The 22,312-nt window shown below is 43.0% G+C and overlaps 1 protein-coding gene across 1 annotated transcript; it reads left to right on the forward strand.

The window, feature by feature from the left end:
• Positions 1 to 2,294: 2,294 nt before the first annotated feature.
• On the forward strand, positions 2,295 to 22,295 carry MMD (monocyte to macrophage differentiation associated). Its single transcript, XM_075441071.1, has 7 exons — positions 2,295 to 2,511; positions 8,691 to 8,772; positions 15,270 to 15,430; positions 16,851 to 16,925; positions 17,342 to 17,443; positions 18,273 to 18,342; positions 19,619 to 22,295. Exons 1-7 carry the CDS (start codon positions 2,483 to 2,485, stop codon positions 19,817 to 19,819), a joined length of 720 nt encoding a protein of 239 aa, XP_075297186.1. The 5' UTR covers positions 2,295 to 2,482; the 3' UTR covers positions 19,820 to 22,295.
• The last annotated feature ends 17 nt before the right edge of the window (positions 22,296 to 22,312 follow it).

Raw genomic sequence — 22,312 nt, forward strand, 5'->3', positions numbered from 1 at the left:
TCAAAATCTTCCAGTCTCATCACCGCTGTCACGACGGTTGGTGGTCTTCTTAACCTGGCGCCTCTCGGTCAAGCTTCATGATCTGAATGTTCTCGTTGTCATTCAAAATAAAAAAGTTTGAAACAGTGACATTTTTCAAACTTGATCTTGAATCTGTAAATCTTTGCTCCAGCAACAGGAAGCTACACCAATTGTTGTTTTACAGATCTCACAATTTGTGAGATCTGTGACGACAGAACAAAGGTGGAAAAACAGGCTTTGAAAACTGTGAGGAGAAAAACTGTCTGTGACACATCTGCCGGTAGAGTCTATATTAAATGTCAGAGGCGGCAGGGAAGGAAATGAAAATGAGAGTTGTTCGGGAAGAGACAGAAAAACAGCTGAAGAGGAGCAGAGGGGGCGAGAGAAGATGGAGACAAAATGCAGCACCTCTGTGGGCACCTTTGAAGGTCTCAGCAGATTCATTTTACGGGAGTCAGTCAGGCCAGCTTTTTTACCAGAAGCACAAAGCAGCCAGCCTTCCAGTCATGGTGTCCATAATGTCACACATTCCTGAACACCTTTACAGCCTGAAAGAGCGAATTATTGGGGCAGAGGAATGCAAGGAGGGGCGCGTGGTATTGAGCAGGAAGGTAGATGCGCTACCACAAGTCCTACCTCCAAACAAAGCCATGCTGTTGGGATACCAGTGAAGCTTCAGCTGTTCAAATGCAGCCACGTGTGCCTGCCTGGGCTCTTCAGCGGTGTCCTCAAACTTTTTTCCGTTTGGATTAACAGATAACATAAGCAATATGAAACTTTATTAGCAGTGACACTGCTAAATCGGATGACAGATTGTACCAACCTATTAACAGTGATACCTCACTGAGATTAATGGAAGTATTTCTCGGGAAACTAGCTTGGCTCTGCATTTCAGGAGCTCTCCTTTCCAGCAAGAAGCTCTGCCCTCCCCTTACAGCAAAGCTGAGCAACCGACTGCCTGCAGTGGTCCTCTGGCCCAGCCCCAGCCATCCTTGCAGCAAGCCCCTGCTGGAGACCAAAACCTGCAATTTGTACCAGAAGAGCTTATTCCACCCCAAAACTAGAGAAACTGCGGGGCAAGCAAATCCTGCTGCGGCACTTTACAGAGCTGGTACCACCTCGCTGTTTGCTCACTCCCAGCACGGAGGAGAGTTAGTAAAAGGGACTGAGGGCCATGAAAAGCCAGATTTAGCCCGACTGCCAGCCAAGCCATGACACCCGCGCTTCCTTCTGCTGCCGTGGTGGAGGTGGCACGGTCAGCTGGGGAGGTGGCTTGTAAGGCACAGCAGGCAGCAGATCCCATCTGCCTCAGTCCTACCATGCAAGATGCTGATGCTGGACAGAGCTTGTCTCAACCCGCGGTTTGCTTTGGTGTGCCTATACTAATTGCTTTTGTTGAGGGCTGGAACTGTTCAAAATCCCATTGTAAAGAAGATCTTAGATTAGAAAACAGAAGCTTGAATCGATCTCAAGATTCTCCTAATTCATGCCATGATTTGTAGCGTACAAGGCAACCCCACGTTCATCTTACAGAAAAATGCTTGACAATCTCTTCACTCGCGTAAAATAACCCTTGCTTGGAAAAGTTTGGTTAGCGCAGATAAGATTGTGGCTTACAGCTGGGGGAACTGGGAAGATAGCTAGCCAGGTTATCGCAAGCCACCGCAACCTTGATTTAGAGCAGAGTAAATGATTCCGCGCGCAGCTTTCTGCGGCGGCAGAGCCCCGGCGTTGCCGGAGGAGCGCGTTGCCCGCTCCGGTGCCACGCTGGGCAGCCCACCCTGCGCCGGGCCAGGGCCCGTGGCTCGCTCAGCCCCCGCCACGTCCCCTGGGCGAGGGCTCCTGCAGCTCCCGGGGCTTAAAAACCGGGCGCCTCGCCATGGTCGAGCCGTGTCTGCTTCTCCGGGTGGACGCGTCGGGACGATGGCAGCTCAGCCACTCTCTCCAGTCCCTCGGGGCCGTCCAGCCGCGGCCGCCCGTCCCAGGGCTGCGGGGGACGAGCTGCAGCCCCGGCCTGGGGGAGCCCGCATCCCCCGGCATTGCTCCCGCTGCTCCGCTGCTGCCGCTGCTCCCCAGCCCGACCCTGGAAACCCGGCTCGGCCCGGGCCCGCCCGAGCCCCATCTCCCGGGGCAGAGGGGGCCGCCCTCCGCCGGCAGCCGCGGCCTCCCCGCTCCAGGCCACCCCCGCCGCCGCCATCGCCCGCGCCCTCCCGCCATTGCTCGGGGGCGGGCCGGGGCGGGCCGGGGCGGGGGGAAGCGCGGGCCGGGCGGGCTGAGCGGAGCCGCGAGGCCGGTTAAAGCGGCCGCCCGCAGCCGCCCGCTCGGCTCCCGCGCCTCACGGACGGGCGGACGGACGGGCCGCGGCGGCTCGTACGCCAATGAGGGCCCGGACTCCGGCCCTCGCCGCCTCAGGAGCCGCCCGCAGCCTCCCGTCCCGACCCCCCGCCCGCCGCCCTGCCCCATGCGGCGGCTCCAGGAGAGGTTCAGGAGGTGAGGACGCCCCGTCCCCCGGCGGGGACACCCCCCACACACCCCCTTTCCTTCGCGCCGCTCCCCCGGTCGCCCTGAGGGTCGGGACCCCCCGGCCGCCCCCCGCGTTCCTCTCGCGGCCGGGCGGGCGCGCTGGGGCTGGGGTCCCGGGCGGGGGCGGCGGAGCGCGGGGTCCTGTGAGCGCTGGGCCGGGGATAGCCGAGATTTCCTCCTCCTCCTCCCGCCCGATTTCGCCTCTCCCCGCCCGGCCGCGCTGCTGAGGCGCCGCTCGCCGCCCCCGGGGCCCAGGGCCCGCGGCATCGCCGGTGCCGGGCGGGGAGAGCCACGCCGTCCCGCTGGGGGGGGGGGGGGGGGGGGGGGGGCTCGGCATGTCCTTTGTTTATTTATTTTATTTCTTCCTCTGCTTCTTTAAATGGGTGAAGGTTCACGCATCCGGCCGTGTGTCACGGCCCCGGCAGTGTCTCCTGCGGAGCCCGACCTGTGGCTGCCGAGCCGGGCTGGGCTGCCCCGGCCCCCCCGCCTGCCTCCCCCATCCCCCTTTGCCGGGGTCTCTCGGGGCGCCTGGGGAGCGTGCCCGTGTTCGCGGGGCGTCGGTCGGGGGTCTCGGGTAAGCGTGGGTGTGCGGGGGCTGCAGGTGCCCCATGGCCCCAAGTCCAGACGCAGGGCCGGTGGTTGCTGAGTGACAGTCTGCTCTTCCCAGATCAGACCCGTTTCTGCGATGGTTTCCCTCGGCGAGGACACCGCCGTAGGGCTGCCCCACTCTCCTTTCGCCAACTTGCTCAAGAAATCAAAGCCCGAGTATTAAAAGAGAAAAAAAATTGGAAGAGAGAGCAATAGGAGCGTGGTCAGACCTGGTTTCTGTCCCAGCCCACGCGGTTGGGCTGGCTGATGCGCTGACCCTGCGCTCAGACAGGCTGCAGCACCTGATGGGGCTTCGCTGTGCTCCCCACTCCTCCCTGGAAATTTTGCCTTTCATACTTGCCAGGAGGTTGAGGCGTCTTCTGGGAGGTCAGTAGGATGCACAGACGCTTTTTTCCATGTCCTGATCTATGTGTGACACCACAATTGTTGATGGATTCTCAGAGTATTGCAAGTTTCATTTTATCTCTAGTATCTTGCTGTAAGTACACAAACCTCCACACAGCATGTGATTTCACTGGTATTTCCGAAGAAGTGGTCTGCTTGTGTACTGATCTGAATTATTTCTGTGACTCAGATGTTCAGCCATAGCCAAGAATGTGAACATTTACAAACTGCAATTAGATGTTTCCTAACTGAGGAAGGAACATGCCTAGTCCAGAGGAACATGGCTCTATTTTGAACTGAATGGACTGAATTTGTAAAGAGGAAATATCTGCCAATTTGATCAAAGAAAGCAAGCTTTTTATAAACCCATTCATTTCTCTTCAATATCTTACCTATGCGGTCATCATGAAAATGTAGTGCTGATCTATTTTGACCTGCTTGTGGTTCTCCCCCCCCCCTTTCAAAAGCAAAAGGCCTAGGAAACATAAAAATTTCTTCTATCTAAAAATGTAACCGCATCTGATGTATGCTGTGGCTGGTTTTGTAGTTATCCCCACCTGGTTGAATTTTCTCATTTGCTGTTGTTTGTTGCTTATTAGGTCTAAATGGCTTCTCCTGCTGCTGGAAAGCACAAGAAAAAAAAAAAAGATACGAAAATGGGTAATGTGCTTTTGGGCTAGTGAAAGGAAGTATGAGGCCATTTGAGCTGTGTAAAGGAAATGTACTTCCTGAAAAGACTAAAATAATCCAGATCTTTGAGGGTGTTATCAGTGCTTGGTGTTTTTACTGACAGTTTCCTTCATGCTTCAAAGAATAATTCATTCAGCAGACGGGAATTGAGCGTAAGGCAGGGTTTGAAAGGTGCAGTTTTGTGTATAGGCTTGCTGCAGTACCAGACAAACGCTGTACAAATATGTGCAACAGTTTGGGGATTTTATCATTCTTTTTTCTAAGTTGGGTTTGCATGCAAAGACAGAGCACTAAGAACCCTCAGGTTTTCCTCCTCCTTTCTTTCTTAAATACTGTGATCTCTTAGTTCTGGAATTGCTGTGAAATGTACAGCATCTACTCCTTGGACATGAACAGAGACTGGAGACCAGGGGTCTCTCACAAAGAATGGATTAGCCCGTATGTTTAACACTTGAAATATTTGAAGTGTTTCAAGATCAAAGTTGAAGTAGTGTAAAGGGAGGGGCAGGAGTTTCTTCTCTCTTGTGTTGGATTGTCATACGTCTCTCTTGATACCCCTTTTCCGCTTACATCGGGCATGTGCTCATCAGAGAAGGTTGGTTATGTGCTGTGAAACTGTAAAGCTTGGACTTCTTGGCCTCAGGTAGTTCTTGAGCTGTAAGAATGCATTTAAATTCTGAAAATGAACTCGTAACTCAGTTCAGTGCAAAAGCATTCTGCCCTCATGGCTGGCTGCAAGTAGTTACCAGTCTGATCATTTCAGAAGTTTCGCATTCCGATACTGAAGGAGTTAATATTTTGTATTAGAAATCTTGAATTGTCAGTATCTTCAGTGGAGAAGTATTTATGCTTTCTTGTGAGATAATGCTGCATATCCCCTGGATAAATGACTCCGATTTCACTAGAGCTCCTATTGAAGGATGCATTAGAGATTTGTTAGAGAACCAAAAGGCTTCACTTAAAGATGTTTCCTGTAAATTGTAGCCCAGTTCAGTGGGACCTTATCAGACTGTCCTGCGTTTGATAATAACCTTAATGGCTGTGTTGTAGAGAGCCTTTATTTAGGAGTGAACAGCATCTGGATGCTGTATATCAAGTTTCTGCTTTTAGGAAGGTGAGATTATATTCCTCACAATTATCTTCTTCGGAAGAGGCAAACCTGAACTGTGGGTAGGAGGAAGAACAGTGTCCCTGTGTTGTAGTATTCATGTGGCAGAAAATAAAAAGCATCCGGTGGTGGTGTGGCTTTTATTTATTTATCTTTAAGAAAGAACAGAACAATTTTTGCCTCTAGATTTTAAATAAATCTGCAGCCATATTCTTAATGCCTTCATATTGCAATGCCATAAGTATAGATAACTACAGGAGTATATGACTGGCTTTTTAAATAGTATGTGTCAAAATAATTTGTCCTGGTTTTGATGAGTACTTCAGTGCAGTACCACAAAGCAGCTGTGTTGAAACTTCAGGTCTGTTTCTTAAGGCATTAAACATGAACTGTGAGACTGGAAATGAAACAAACTGAAGAGAAGCATTGGCTGGAGTTACTGCCCCGTACAACCACTGATCCTTCCTCCAAAGTTGTTCTTGATAATGTTTATAAACAGTATTATGGAAGGGCACGGGGAAATAACTGAAGCTTTGCTTCACTGAAAATGTTATCTGTGAGTAGTAGCCTGAGCGAATGTGCTCCAGCATTTGCGGCCCGGGTCTTGCGGCCTGTTGCGGAGGTAGCTGGCGGAAAGGAGAGGTGCAGGTGTGTCACAGGTACAGCACCGTTCTGTACTGGGGTGTTTTGAGATCCTTTTCTTTCAGGTAGAGGTGAAGTCTCACTCCTCCTCTCCTGCCAAGACACCCGGGTGGTGGTACTATGAGTATAAACACGCAGGTGAAGGGGATGGGTAAAGCTGTTGTGAGAGTCCAGTAAAGCCTGCTGTTCAATAGCCATGTTACTAGCCATTTTTATTGTTGTTTTAAATTAAAAATCAGAAATTAAGTATATATTAAAAAAAAAAAAGCTTGAAATGTTTTGTAAGTGCAAAGTTTTCTGAAAAGTGATGTTTGTCTGTTTTGCCAACCTAAAGTTACCACACAGATAAAGGAATATTTGCATCATTCCTGTGCTGGCACAAACAAAGGAGGAAAAAAAACCCAACCCTTTGTGCAGAAAGCAGATAAAGGATACCTTTGTTAATGTCTTTATGTTCTGTTTTACTGCTAACAACACTGTCTTTAAATTAGTGAGAATAAGAGGTCCTAATAAATGGGCTTTTCTGAAGTGTTTTTTCACAATTCTGTCTGAAATCTGACATTACCCGAGGCTCTGTTGTGACTGCTTTAGTCATGTCTAGTATCTTTTCTACTAAATAAATATAAATGAAAAAAAATTTAAAATAATCCTCCAATGGATAATAGAAGGTCCCATTATCAGGCTACCTTAAATTATTTATAGATTTTTAGATTATGGTAATACCTCATATAGAAATTTGGAACAATAGAAATTAAAAAGCTAATACTGAGAATGATCTTATTCCTTTGGTTTCTTTAGTTTTGTTTTATTTCTTACTTCTTGTGAGACTTCCAAGGTACCACTGTGGCCTTTGGAGAAATATAATAATATTCTAGATGTAATCAGTGAAAGGTTTCTTGTGACTTTGCGTTCATGGAGTTGGGCAAGGGCAGCCTAATCCCGATCACTCAGCTGAGCCAACAGATGCTCTTATTTTTAAATGTTTTCCTAACTTGGAAGCAGAACTGAGTAAACTGAATGTTCCGTCTTTAGAGGGTGCTGAGATGGTCTTCAGCAGCTGCTGAAGACCTGTACACACTGGGCAACAAAATAATTCTCCAAACATTCTGTGAGCCTATGTCTATGACCACAATGTCGTCATAGTCTTGGAGACAAGAGCAAGGTGGCATTTGTCACTGACAAAAGAATTGCCATTTTTAAACGATATATTAACTGCTGTGGAATTACTCATTTGGTAACAACCATTTATACTTGGCAAATGTTATCGAAATTTACATTTTTCTTATCCTTTGTATTAGTAACAGTTGAAACTGGTTTTTGAAATTGCCGCAACTGGGAGAGTGATCATCACACTGTGTTGTTTTATCAATGCTGTTAAATTTTTGGGTATCAGCTTAGAAAAAAACAAACTGTTTTCTTGACTGATTTATTGAGTAATTTGTAAACCAAGTGTCTTATATCCCAGAAATCGGGAACTGCTTACTCAAACTCTGAGATTCTGGCTGGGTTTGGTTGGTTGGTTGGTTGTTTTTTCCCCAGTTTGAGATCAGCCAGTATCTTATAGATGCCATAAGAATAGGACTGGTTTTGACTTAAACCAGGAGGGACATGGGGGAGGACCAAAGTTTGTCTAACAGGCTCTTTATATAAATCTAGCTAACAAAGCTGCTCTCAGTTCTGAGCATACAGGCATGTTCTGTATTTGTTGTGAAACTGTTCCTGGCTTGTTGGATACCTGACTAATTGTCAGTGCAGAGTTTTATAATAGTCTGGAGTAAACTGGAATTTCTTAGTGCAAGATAATCACTTCTGTATGATAGTAGGCTGTGCTGGGATAATGTACAGAGCACTGTAGCTGGAGCAGTGCATAGCTTTGATTGCACTGTCTGGTTGAGTATAAACGTGCACCGTCTTTTAGAGGTTTCTGTACACAGATTTAAATTGTGTAGCTTCACGGAAACAACTCAAGTGTTTGGGTTTTTTAGAATAGTTAGATGCAACGTTTGTATTGGCAAGTTCTTCCAAAACTTTCTCAAGTTTCGTCATACTTGGTTTGATTTGCGTAGGCTGTGTTTGATGTGACCATTTGTTTGTTAGGGAATGTTTGAAAATTCTTCGAGAAAAAGGTGGAATGTGTATGGTAAATGTATGGTGGAATGTGTATGGAAATTTTTCCTCTGCAGAGTTAACTCTTAGTCTCCTTTCATCCCTGTGTAGCTTGGGTCTTAGTTACAGGCAGAAGATAGGATTAGCCTCAAACTGAAATCCCAACCATCTAACACTCCAAACACCAATATCGGTTGCTGTAGGAATTGGAAAGGCAATGTCCAAGTTGGTTTATTCCAAGGTGTTGTAGTTTCAAGAACTTCTTAAAAGAAGCAATGATGAAGTCTGTACTTCAAGAGAAATCTGAGTTCCTATTATGTAATTTAGATAGGAAATAGTTCATTCTTCATCGGACCAAGCTGTCAAAAAAGAGGGAGTCTGACTTCTATATGCAGAGTCTTGATTAAAGATAACCATCCACTGTGACAGGTAGTCAGATAACAGAAACATATCTTAAATAAATTTAAAAGAACTTACAATTTTTAAAAAAGTTACTTTTAACAAGTAACTCATAATTTAACACTGCTAGGTTGGAGGTTTTCCTTCATGACACTCTAGGGAGATGGTTTATTAACTTTCCTAAAAATGCTTCTTAATTGTTCAACAGGTTCATGAACCACCCAGCTCCAGCAAACAGCCGCTACAAACCCACTTGCTATGAACATGCTGCTAACTGTTACACACATGCAGTAAGTACACTTCCTTTTGTTTTTTTTTAAACAAGATGTTGTGGTAAATTTTTGTGTGTTTGGATAGCTAAATGCTTACCTTTACCCGAGTGTATTCATATTTATGGCCTCTCTGGTTTTGTTCTGTAAGCTTCAGCTAGAACAGTCCAGAAAACGTAATGTTAATGAGATGGCTGGTAATCACTAGTCCCTGTTCTGAATCTCTAGGGTCTCCACATGCTTCATAAGATTCTTTTTCACCAAAGTGAGTTACATGTCTTTAGATGTTTTTCCTCTGTCCCAGTCAAAGGATGACTATGGTGAAGTGAATATAGGTGTATACTAGCTAGTCTTGCAAGGCAGATTTCCCAGTACTGTGCTCATGTAGTATTGTGTGAATTGTATACTGCAAGTATATGAAAGATTTATCCATGTTAGAAGTGGAAGGCTTCATTAGACTGTCATGTGGGTGTTAGCTAGAAGAGCTAGAATGGCTTAGTTCTGATACTTAATATTTATGAATTGATTCTTCGAGAAATCTCCTATTTTGAAAGAGACACTAATAATGCTGACAGCCCTACTACAAATCCTAGTCTGTCCTTATTCTCACGATGTATGGACCCAAGTTAGACTTGAATATATGATATACACAAAATGAAAGTGCCATCCCCTCTTTTATTTTTTTTTTGTTTGTTTTTTTAGTAATTGGGAAGTTTAATTTGCTGTCTGGAACTTTGAAAAGGACTTAAAAGTGTGTGTTTATTTTTTTAAGATAGCATTTGCCCTTTTATAAAAGCAGCTTGTGCTTCTCCTCCATCCCTTGTTTAACTCCAAACATCTGAAGTATGTTTGACTTTGTCCTTGGTCTCTTATCTGCAGCGTGTCTGAGTGAGCTACAGAAACAAATGCTCAAGGTACTGCACGAGACTCTTCAGTTCAGAAAGAGCTCTGTTCTTAAGGATCCTTTGTGTATTTTATAAAAAAACAACATGCAGTTCTGTGGTGCTGGTAAAAACAGAACCACCTTGGTTTACATATAGAAGAGCTGACTGAAGCTTATGTGTTTTTAAGCCAAGGATCTCATGCATGGCATTATGTAAATACATGCTTATTTGCCTAGAGAATGAAGCAATATTCTGTTAGCACAAATATGAAGTTTATCTCATAATCCTTGTACAAATCTTGTTTACTCTGGCCAAAAAGTTTGATTTCAAAGTACCTGGCAGAAGTTGCTATACTCCTTAGCAATTCTAGCCTTCATCCAGTTGAAAAACAGGCATGTTGTATTCCTGCCTATTGGCAGTAGGTTACGGCCAAGATGTCATATCGGGATTTTCTGGTATGCTACAGTTTCTGGCAAAGCTCTCTAATTACTTTCTGAACAGTCAAGCTATGTGCTGAAACCTACCATGAACTGTTAACAGCTTGGGGATAGGCAATGTTAACATACTCTTTGGAAGAAAATAAAGTGTAGTATAAAGGAGGGATTGTTACTCCTTAAATAAAATTGTATGCAACGAATAACTTTTGATTAAAATTTGAAGCCTTGAAATGGCAATCTAATCTGGGAAAGCACAGTGGATTATACAGAAGAAGCTGAGAGGGTTGCTTGCTTCTGCTCTATGTTACAGACCGTTTTACTAAATGTTAGACCGTCAAGTGGCTGAGTCTTTGCCACTAGATTACAGTCTGAGTTTTCGATTAGACATTGATGTAATTTCTGCAAAACAGAGTTTAGTGCTGGTTCTCCATATATTTTTTTTCCAAAGCTTTATTCATAATTCAAAAAGTAGTCAACTTGTATTTTACGAGCCTGGTGGTACTGCTTCAGTAGGTATCTGTCTGGTTTTTGACTTAAAAATACACATTAGTCAGTTTAGGCAGCTGCTTAAAAGCAAACAAACAAACAAAACCCAAGCAAACCCACACATGAACAACTACAATAGATGGCGGTACAGAATCCCATGCATAGTTTTTTGTTATAATACTTAAAAGGTAGCTTTGTGTTGGATAGTAAGTTATCTTCCAATTTCTGACTGGTAAGGCTGTATAAAATCGGGAAGCGCTGGCTTGTCTCTAGACACCAGGAAGCAGGAAGGGCAGCTGAGCAGTTGAATACAGAGACAGAAAGGACTGCTTTCTGTTTCGAAGAACAGGAGGGACACAGTGTGTGAGAGAAGCAGGAGACATAAGAATTTGAGTTGTAAGCTAAATCTAAGGGGGGTGGGGTGGCTCTTTCATTGTGCAATGTTCTAGTGTATGTAAGGTTTATGAGACAGAAGATATGCTCTGTTGTATTAAAACCTCAGAATTTAGGCACAGCTTGCCTTATACTGCTCTGAAAGTTTCTTGCAATTGCCTTAAAAGCAGGAACTATTCTTAAAATAAGTTATAGTCTCGCTATTTCAGTCTTGGGTTGTGTAGGCATGGAAAAATGAAGAAAGAAGTGTAAATATTTCAAAAATGAGGCTTGGAGCATTTGCCAGGCCATCTGAGCATGGAAAAAGGGATCATCAAAATTTCAGAAGGGCTCTTACGATGAAAATGTCTCCATTCTACGTGACTGATATTAGCAGTTTCTCTGCTCTCTATGTATCACGCAGCCCTGGTTGCCAGTAGGCTTCCTGCTCCACGATGCTCGTCTCCTTGTTTGAGGAGAGAAGATGATGAACAGGGGGACTCTGTGCTTGGCCTCAGGGCTGCACTCCTGGCGCAGGCAGCTTGAGATGGACACAGCCCTTCATGGTTCCCTCTAAGTGTTGTGTGTGAATTTGGCTTCATTGCTGATCTTTCCATTGCCTTGCCTCCCGAAGAGGAAATGTAGGGACTGTCTTCATGTTGTTAGTGTTTCCCTCGCAATGAAAGGCACATGAGATCGCAACAGTAACACCACGCAGTGGCTTGTGCATCCAGGGTCATTGTTGCTGACTACATGACGTGCATAGCCTTGCGAGCAAAGAAAATAACATAATTTGCCATGAATGTTACATACAAAAGCAAAGTTTTTGAACAGATTTTTAAACCTCTTTATGGGAAAGATTGTCTACAGAAATATGGAAAGAATGCAGGTAAAATACTGACCAACGTGCCAGTGTCCTTAGCAACCCTGAACAGAGGGAAGGTATCAGATGCGTAAGTTAGTAACCAGAGAGTTTAATTTCCCTGAAGGATGCCTGGTTGGGTTTACAGCTTACTGTGTCAGCGTCTTTCTTTGTGCCTTAACGCTTTTTGCAGTGGCTGCTGTTCGTGACAGTAGGGGTTGTGGTAGCTGGTTTCCCAAAATACATCACGTGGGCGTTGTGCCCAAGTCTCCTCTTAAAGATTCCCACCTATAGCTGTAAATAAATACATCCTTTGTCTTCCTTCTTATTGCAAAGGGGGTTGTAACTTCATGCTCTCATTTTGTTCTGGCATTTCTCTAGAAAACTTAGTGAAACTATTGCCTCTTCTCTTGTTCTGTAGCTCTCTCTTCCAGCCCTATTTCTGATTTAGCAAGTATAAATCAAGGTGCTAAAATTAGCAAATTGGAGCATCACAGTTCTGGTTTTGTTCATAGTACATTAAGTTGGTGGATTTGGCGATATTGATTTGGAAGAGTTGCACTTCCTGATGAAATAAGCAAAGCTTTTTGTGACTAGTTTGTGGCTAGTTTTATTACTAGGAATGCTGGCAACTTGGAAATGCTGTGTCATTGCTGTAACATGACACAGCACAATCACGCTCATGCTATTAGTTCTGATTCTTTGACTATTTTTTTTGTAAATACCCCTTCTATTAAAGGACCGATTGATTGCTTCTCTGTTCCGGTGATTAAAATGCAATTCTTGTGCTAGAGATGTTTTCAAATTGTTATATTTCTTTTGTAAGATGAATGTTAGATACAATGAAGTCCATCATATCATACGTTGTCTGGTATGGCATTAGTGTCTAAAGACCTCTTATCCAGTTGGCTGGAACAGCAGGGTATCGTTTCTGGATTTTGTCTTCAATCTAGCTATTTTTGGTCAGAAAAAGAGTAATAAACCATCTCTTGTTTAGTCTAACAGTTCCCATGATGCCTATCAGGCACAGAGGGAAAGTGTTTCCAAATAGAATACTTGGAAAAAACAACAAATCCTTCTCATGTTAGTATAGTGCTGTTCCCTGTGAGAAGCAGAATCGTTCCTCAGAGCCAGGACAAGGCAGAAAATAGATTAATTCAGCTCTTCATCCATGTACTCATTTGTAGTGTATTCTTCATTCTGAAGGTGCAAAGAAAGAGGTGATAAGAGAACTTCTTATTTGTTTTAACTCTGTAAATTTATATACAATAATTGCTAGAAAAATGATTGGCAGCAAACTCTGTTGGACCAATTGAGCATTACACACCATGGCTTAACTTGTGAAATATTTATTTTAGTAGACTAGTAAAAAGCTGGGATACCTGTGTAAGAAAGGCAGGTTGTTCTGTGTAATATCCAGACTGGTTTCCAAAGAGGTCTTCATGCCTATAAAATGCGGTCAGTCGGTGCTCCAGGCAGAATCTGAGCAGCTCACACGCAGACTTTTGCCAGGGAGTTAGTAGGGAATTGCTATTTTATCCAGTTACTTGTGTTCATGACTCTTGCACGTACATAATCTCTCTGCAAACTTTTAGTTCTCTGTCAAGTATAGTTAAAATTTAAATTTGCACTTGATATTGGGGAGGAAACTGATGGATACAGCATGACTGCACAACTTGAAGAAACACAGCTAAACAGCTATTTCTGGAGTTTAGCATCTTCCTGCCTCCTGCAAGAACTAAATTAAACAACTGCCACATTTAATCAGTTCCTTGCTGTTGCAAGGGCTTCAGCCGCACTTGAAACTGTATGCCGTGCATGGAAAACAGGAGGGACTAATCTCCTGAGGAGTGAAACACTTTAACCTCTCTTGAATCTGGGGGCTGTCCAGGATATGTTTGTGGAAATTTATGGTTTGTGATAAATGAGAAGTCAGGCTGGCAGACTATTTTGGCCTTAGAGTGCATAAGGTCAACTTCCATAGTCTCATTCCAAAACTCGGAAAGTGTTTTCACCTCTGGTCCAAATGCTGTGGCTGTAGGAATGCCATGCTTTTCATTTCCACGGCTCTACAGCTTTCAGAGTAAATGTACTAAATTTTGCGAAAAGGAAGGAAATATAATAGTAATGAAGCTACAGTTGGCATACTTCAAAAGCCAGAAGTAAAAGCCACCTTTTTATTTTTTTTTTTTTAACTCTTTGGATTAACTAACTACTTCTCAGATTCATTCGGTATACTTTGCGTGTTCTGCCCTGGAGCTGTGATCGGAGCCTCAGTTTCTCCTAGTCTGTACGCAGCTGGAGGACAGAGACAGCGCAGGCCAGACCAGAACTTCGCACTCTGAGCTGTCGAACTTGTAATGCAAAGCAGAGGTGCCAGATTTGTTTCAACATTGCTTGTTCCTAGCTTGATTGTTTACCATGTGAGACTTAGGTGAAACTACGAAGAATTTAACCTATGCAGCTTATTTACAATTCAAGTGGACAAATTAACATCGTAAGACACGCCAGCGGGGCTGGAAGGGAGCTTGTGCGCCTAACTTAGAAGGCTGACAAAGATACACCTTCATAGTGGAAGGAGACAGGCAGAAACGTCTGAGCCAGCAGGTTCTTTTCTTTAAATACTTGTGGCATGTGCTCCTCCCCCCGCTTTGTTTTTTTCTGAATGAGACAAAGCTACATGATGTAATTTATTCTGGAAAGGAGTGTAGTTTTAAATGTATATGAAGCCTGCAGCCCACTTCTTAGATCCTTCATGCGAGCATGCTAATTCCATCATGGTGTTCTAACAGTGGTTGTTTTGGAAGACGTGAATTAAAGCTGCTTGAGAGGCAGGTGGTAAGGAAAACAGACTTGGATACACTGCATGAAAAGAACATCATCTTTGTGGATGAAGAATCTATTCATAAAAGAAGTTTGCAGCTGATTTATTTACGATATCTAAAACCCAAGTTCTGCAAAGCCTTTGCTTAATTATCTTCTACTTAACTGCATACTTCTAAATGCTGAAGTTTTTCATGTAGAATTGAAGTTTCTTTTGGTCTGTCCTGTGCTCAGCCTCTGTGCACAAGAGGTGGTTTAGGTCCAAGCCTAGAGTAAGACCAAAAACTTCTTTTAGAATATAAAGCAGAATGTGGAAATAAAAACACTACTAAGGCTTAGCAAATTCTTTTGTTTCTCTGATGTTGTGTCACGGCTAGAGAAGCTAGTAACCTAGCTGAACACCCCGTGAGGAGAAATTTGTCACAAATGGGTATAATCTAGATGTCTGAGACATTGCCAAAGCCTTGATGCTGGTATATCAACATACAACTAAAAGAAAAACTTGCTCCGGTTAGGAGCATGCTGTCAGATGTTGTACATGCGGGCTTATATGGCATACTGCGGTGTTATCTGCCCTGCTGTTGCTGTGCTGTGGGTGGTACAGCTGGGGCTGGCTGCGAGGAAAGATTTAACAACAGCCTTTTGTTTTCTTAGTTCCTCATTGTCCCTGCGATTGTGGGGAGTGCCCTTCTCCACCGGCTTTCCGATGATCGATGGGAAAAGATAACAGCGTGGATGTACGGCATGGGGCTCTGCGCGCTCTTCATTGTCTCCACAGTATTTCATATTGTTTCTTGGAAAAAGAGTCACCTAAGGTATCACTATAGCTCTTGTATAAGGTGTTTTATTTTCATGTTCTGTGATGTTTTTCCATTGTGTTTCTCAAATGGTCAAAACCATGATTTTACAGAAGGCTGGAGCAGTACCTTGTACCAAGTCACAAAAACCCCACCTTTCATTCTGTTGGAAGAAATAGCGAGCCAAGCTCATATAGAAACAAACTTTAATGTCTGCTGCCTTTTTGTGAGGAAAATATGTGTTTTTCTAGGCCCCAGTAGGTCTTAATACAGAAATTGCATGAGAAAAACATAATCTAAGTGCATGGCAGATACCATGCCGTTGCAGAAATGAGAATGCTGTCTAGGACTATGGCATGCTCAAATACTTTGGGGAACAGAGATTTTGCCAAGAGAATTATAATACGATAACGCAGCTAACAAGCAGAAAGCCTCCTTGGTAGCAAGGCAGCAATAGCAAAACCAAGTTGTGAGATTTTTTTATTCTTATTTTATTTTTTGATCCCATTATGACTCCTGTTTAATTCTGGGCCATAAACTAGATTTAACCAGTAGTCACTGAATAGTAGCGGTTAGTTTCTGGATTACACAGAATCACAGAATGGTAGGGGTTGGAAGGGACCTCTGTGGGTCATCTAGTCCAACCCTCCTGCTGAAGCAGAGTCACCTACAGTAGGCTGTAGAGGACCTTGTCCAGGTGGGTCTTGAATATCTCCAGAGAAGGAGACTCCACAACCTCCCTGGGCAGCCTGTTCCAGTGCTCCGTCACCCTCAGAGGTCAGAAATTCTTCCTCATGTTCAGATGGAACTTCCTCTGCTACAGTTTGTGCCCATTGCCCCTTGTCCTGTCGCTGGGCACCACTGAAAAGAGCTTGGCCCCATCCTCCTGACACCCACTCTTCAGATATTTGTAAGTATATATTAGGTCCCCTCGCAGCCTTCTCTTCTTCAGGCTGAACAAGCCCAGCTCCCTCAGCCTCTCCTCGTAGGAGAGATGTTCCAGTCCCCTCACCATCCTTGTAGCCCTCCGCTGGACTCTCTCCAGTAGCTCTTCATCTTTCTTGAACTGGGGAGCCCAGAACTGGACCCAGTACTCCAGATGGGGCCTCACTAGGGCAGTGCAGAGGGGAAGGAGAACCTCCCTCGACCTGCTGGCCACACTAAGGGCTCTTAGGGAGAGCCGATATGACAGCTTTCTGCCTCCTTGCCAGAGAGCAGGATGGGGGCAGGGGGAGAGGGGGAGAGGAATGGAGGAGTGCTCATCTCCTGTGTGCCTCGCTTGTGACCTCCTGAAGCTGGATGGTCTTCCAGATGATTTTAAGAGGTTTTGGAGCTGATGGTATTTTCCCCAAAGTAATTCCAAAGTGTGTCAGGATACCGAGATGATACAAAAATATTTTCAAAATCTGTCTTGGTGACTTATTCTCTTTCATACTAGGACAATGGAGCACTGCTTTCACATGTGTGACAGAATGATGATCTATGTCTTTATTGCGGCCTCATACGCACCATGGTAAGAAATCTGAAGTGCAGCTTCAGCGTTAAAGCTTTTTCCAATGTAAACAGTTTATCATTGAGGCTTTCCAAAAACATGTATATGGGTGTCTTCTTAGATGCAATTGACCACATTCTGCATTGTGAAATGCAACGTACTGTAATCTCCTGGGATTTGCTGCACAGAAAGTAATATTAGAAAACAGCAGTAAAGTCATTTATTTATTTTCCGCATACCACAGTTTGTGCTTCCCTCATATCAGTGCAAACACACCTGCTGCCTCTCTGTGCCTAGAATGTCCAAGTGTCTTCTCTCCCATCATGCTGAAGTTACAGTTCTGGGTATTTATTTGTTTTTGTCAAGCCCCGCTATTCTTCTGTCAGCGTGGTCCGTTCATTCATTACTTCTGTCTTTTGAAATCTTTGTACCTCCAGGTTAAATCTACGTGAGCTTGGACCTCTAGCGTCTCACATGCGTTGGTTTATCTGGCTGATGGCTGCTGGAGGAACCATTTATGTATTTCTCTACCATGAAAAGTAAGAATTATTATTTGCATTTCACTTTAAACTGAAATTAAAAGGTGGAGTCTTTCTTGCTCTCTGAGTGTTCCTATCCAGCCTTTCACACACTGAAGAAAGAGCTTCGAAACAGTGGAAATACGTAATGAGAATGGTGCACACTTACATCTTGTCAGAAGATAATTGTGTTCACCCTGTCATAACGTCATTAGGCTCTTTTATTGTCTTCCCTTAAAGGGGTGGGAGGGAAACATCCACTTCTACAACTTTAACTTTTGCTACAAAAAAACAGGGGTGGGAGTGGGTAAGATAAGAGAAACCAGTTAGAATGATGCCATTTTTTGTGCCCCTGATTTACATAGCATTGTGTATAGATTATACTGCAACATTTTACTGTTTATGTACTGATGCCTATTGACTCCTTCTAGCTGCTTGTTTTGGTTTTAAGATGCAAGTTCTTGAGTTTCAGACTTGAATTCTTGAGCCTGCTTTCATTATTTATCCTCAGAGCAAGACCCAACTTTTTTGTTTTGGAGGTGAACTACTGAGATTCTTGTCAAATAAGAAAATACAAGTTGTCTCAATGTTTTATTCCCGCTAGTACTTAATGCAAATGAGTGCATCTGGGCAGTATTTGGAGATGGTATTGCTTGCAACTGTCCAATGCAGAGATAAATACTAGCTTTATTTTTGTCATAAAGCATTGGTTATCTATCTACATAGAAAGCTTTTGGAATAGTTTAATGGGCCCATGCTAACATAAAATTTAAAATACTTTCTCTGCTGTTGAAAGAAATGTTCATCCTCTTGTACACCTCCTTAAATTACTAAAATCATTCCTTTTTAGGTATAAGATCGTTGAACTCTTTTTCTATTTAGCGATGGGATTTTCTCCTGCTCTAGTAGTGACATCCATGGTAAGGAATGTGACTATTAACATTACAAACACACAGACTTTCGTTTTATAACTAGCTTAAGTCCTAGTGCAGCTCTTTCTTCTCAAAAGATGTTAATTTTAGTCCACCATATTTGTAAACATTCTCTGCAGAAGAACCACATATAGTCAGTTATTTTGGGTTTATAGTTTACGTTCAATGAAATGCTACCGTGTTTTGTTGAATCTGGGTCACAGAGTCTAGATAAAAAGAGCTTAGGTTCCAAGCTTCACTTCTGAAGACCCTCACTTCTGAAAGGATATTGGATGTGACTATTCAATTGCTTCCATTTGAGTAAAAATGATAAAGATGTGAAGTACCTTAGCCTGTCAAGGAATGTTTCTAGATTTTACTACTTATGAACTTAACTTGATGCTCACTTATCACTTACAGATTGGGAAAGAAGCTTTTTATTTAGGAAGGTGCGATGGACTTCTGATAACATGTTGTCCTTTTCTCTTGGTGTATGTAAGACCTCTCTGGAAAATCTAATCTATTGATTCTGTGGTCTGCACCAAGATGGGGGAACTACATTGGCTCTTGCCCCTTTCAAAATTACTTAGGGGCAACAAAACTAGAAGATTTTATCTCTGCTAGAGGCTTCTTTTTGTCAGTGAAGCAGGAGAAGTCTGAAAATTTGAGTAGTAGTTGAACTGTATGAAACTGGTGCACTGTATCTGGGATACTTGATGTCTCAGCAGTTGGTATTTTTTTTTAAAAAGGTTTCTTGGTGCATCTGTAAAGCATCCTACTCCATCTTGTCCACATCAAAACTTTTACTATTCTTTATTTATGGTTGCACATTTTAAATAACTTTGAATAACCCTCTCTGCTGCTAATATAAATCTGACATCTCTACAAGGTAACACCAGTTACAGTATTTAACTGTTCCATATGAACACTGTGCTATACCAAAACCTTGCTACATGCTTGATCCCACTAGTAGGAGTTGCGGTAAACGCACGCTTACACACAATGAGCGTGAAGCAACGCATCAACCTGTTCTTAATTCTTGAGTTATCCCGCTATTACTTCTGCGGTGCTACTGAGACATATTATATAAATATATCATTATATATTTCACAAAGAGTAATATAAATACACTGGTTTTCTCACTCGTCTATCTGTCATACCTGAGATGTTCTGAGCTGACAGGCAGCTTTCTTTTCTGGGGCGGAAAGCACGTTGTATTTTGTATGTGAAATACCCTTTTCCTTCCTTCACACCCTACCCCTAATCTTTCCTTGTTAATTGACAGAGCAACACCGATGGACTTCAGGAGGTTGCCTGGGGAGGCTTGATCTATTGTCTGGGTGTGGTGTTCTTCAAGAGCGATGGAGTCATTCCGTTTGCCCATGCCATCTGGCACTTATTTGTGGCCACAGCAGCTGCTGTTCATTACTATGCCATTTGGAAGTACCTTTACAGAAGTCCTGCAGACATAATACGTCACTTATGAGAGAGATAGATACATATATATATAAAAAAAACAATCTGCACTTGGCCTCTGTAACAGTATTATTTGACTTAAGGTATTCGGGGAAATTGGAAAATTGCACAGAAAAACTGCACTGACTTTGATAGTTCTCTGAACACATTTACTGTGAACTGATGTTGTATGCGTCCTGCAATTGCCCATCGTATGGCAAGTGCTGTAAATAACCAAGATACTGTACTGCAGTACCAAGAGTCCATTCCATGTTAGTAGAACTGGCTACCTGATGTTTACAAACAAATTTTGTATTCTAGTTTAATTTTACAATTTTTAACTACGTGAATTTTTCTAAATTAGCGATTCAAATGGGGAAGTCAGTGCAATAGTGAAAATGTAACTCTTTTGATTTGAAATTGGTTTCTATCAGCTTTCCACTAGTCATTTATTAAACATGAATCAGACTAATAATCTACTTTTACCACCTATTGTCTTGGTATAATGTGACTTTTATAGAAACTTTCTGTGTTTTTTGTAACTTTAAAAGTACATTTATGGAACTGAAAACACACAACTGTCATCTATGCAGTTACTCACGTTGCAAAATCTTGCAAGAAATGGTTACATTCCACATACTGTACTGACAAGCAATCGTTTTACCTCTTCTGAAGGTTGCATTACAAGTGTAATTGTAATAACCACTTTTATGAACTAAAATCTAAATGTGATTCTGCTGAGTTTTAACATGATAGTATTCTGCTCATCTATAGAACTACTTAAACAGCACCTTGATTTAGCTTTATCCGGGATGGAAGGGAAGTGCTTTAAAAGAAGTCGTTAACACGAGTTTCTCCTCGAGACTGCTGATGCTGCTCTGTGCTGCCCAGCCAGGCAGCAGTCTGGCTGAAAGCCGACAGATCGAGGGCTGGCGGTCGTCAGGAGGATGGACAGCTAACGTCCCCCCATCCAAATCAGAGGGTCCGTCATCTCTCCAGAATACGTACGCACGTATTGGTGCTGTAATATTAAGGCTTGGATTTTTTTAAGGCTTGGATTTTTCAAACGGATTTAAATTGGTTGACAGAACCAGTTCCCACCAGTTTTGGTTGGGGTTGCTCTGTTGGGAGATCCTGGTCAGAGCAGCAGGTGCAGAGCAGTTGCTGACCCCTCTGAATTCCTGGTTACTGGTTCTCCGTGAGCACAGCCTTGCAGGGAGGGGAGCTGGAAGGACTTGATGCGGCATCACTTGTCATTCTGGGACTCCACACGGAGTAAAACTGGTCTGTAGTTGTATTGCTGTCTTTCTGTACAGGAAAACCAACCGTGGTAGCAAGTCATGATTGTAGAACATGTGCGTTAAATGACCAGACGTAGAAGAGTCTTTGTAATCCTGTTTGTTCAACAACTGTATCCTGTCCCACTATGTAATGAATGTCTTATATTAAGATTGACTTTATCCTTTTTCTAATTTACGCGGTTTTTCATGTCAGTATTTAAAAACAAAACCAAAACACGTTGCCTTTTTCAGATTTTGTTCTGGATATTGCCTGTCTGCAAACAAGAAGTAACAAGATAGGGAAGTTTTTCAAGGTACCGTTTAATATTGCACCTAGATTCGCCAGTGGGTTGCATATTTTAGAATATATACATTTGTATACGGAATTTACAAGAGGGAAAAACTTTAAATTCAAGGCATTGAAGAAGAATTGCTGTACGGTGTTAGCAGGTGACTGGCGAAACGGCACCGCTGCAGCGGACTATTAACTGCCCCAAAGGAGAACAGCCGGGCAGGTGATTCCTGGTACAACAGTCTCGCACATCTGGATGCCTCAGTTTTTTAACATTGCGTCTATTTTAATATTTTCCACTTTTTGTGAGTTCATATATTTTGTTTAAATGCAGTGCTGTTAAAACCACTAAAATACATGTAAAGGTTTTCTGTAGTCAAAAGTGAAACTGTTGCTTGAATATGTTTGTTTTAATTTTAAGTTAATTTTTCATGGCATTGCTTTTTGGAGTGTTTGAAATGGTTTTTAAAAAATTTCAATTCGCCAAAAATATTTTGAATTACTGTATTCTAGTCAATATGGTATTGAATGTACTAGACTAACAATAAACATTTTGTGGAATTTGGAAACTGTTGTATTCTCGGTGGTTGGGTGGTTTTTTTTCCGCCCTTTAATCCTTACGCAGGGAAGGAAGGGACCGACACTGTTGCCGCTCTTGACACTAGAGATCCAGACGTGAACCTGGTGACCCTCATGCTTGCTCAGTTAATTAATTGAATAAAAATGGTAGGAAAGATTACAATCCAAATTATTCCGTTTGTGGTGTGGGAAAAGTATGTTTGTGTGTAAATTTTGGTCAGTACTGGGAACTTGCTACTTTGCCTTTGCTGGTCTGGATTGATTTTTGTATACCATTATATACTGGGTTTTGTTTTTTCAATTGTATAACACTAAAATACATAATTCTGTTCCTATCCCTATAGCAGTATCGTTGCATTAAATATGGACAAGC

This window comes from Opisthocomus hoazin, chromosome 21 (assembly GCF_030867145.1).
Source record: "Opisthocomus hoazin isolate bOpiHoa1 chromosome 21, bOpiHoa1.hap1, whole genome shotgun sequence".
Classification (NCBI taxonomy): domain Eukaryota; kingdom Metazoa; phylum Chordata; class Aves; order Opisthocomiformes; family Opisthocomidae; genus Opisthocomus; species Opisthocomus hoazin.

Bases quoted from the DNA above. Each gene is read 5' to 3' on its own strand.
- MMD (XM_075441071.1), top strand. From the start codon at position 2,483: ATGCGGCGGCTCCAGGAGAGGTTCAGGAG. The intron at 15,431-16,850 runs GTATCACTATAG...CTTTCATACTAG, and splicing joins TGGAAAAAGAGTCACCTAAG to GACAATGGAGCACTGCTTTC. The intron at 17,444-18,272 runs GTAAGAATTATT...ATTCCTTTTTAG, and splicing joins GTATTTCTCTACCATGAAAA to GTATAAGATCGTTGAACTCT.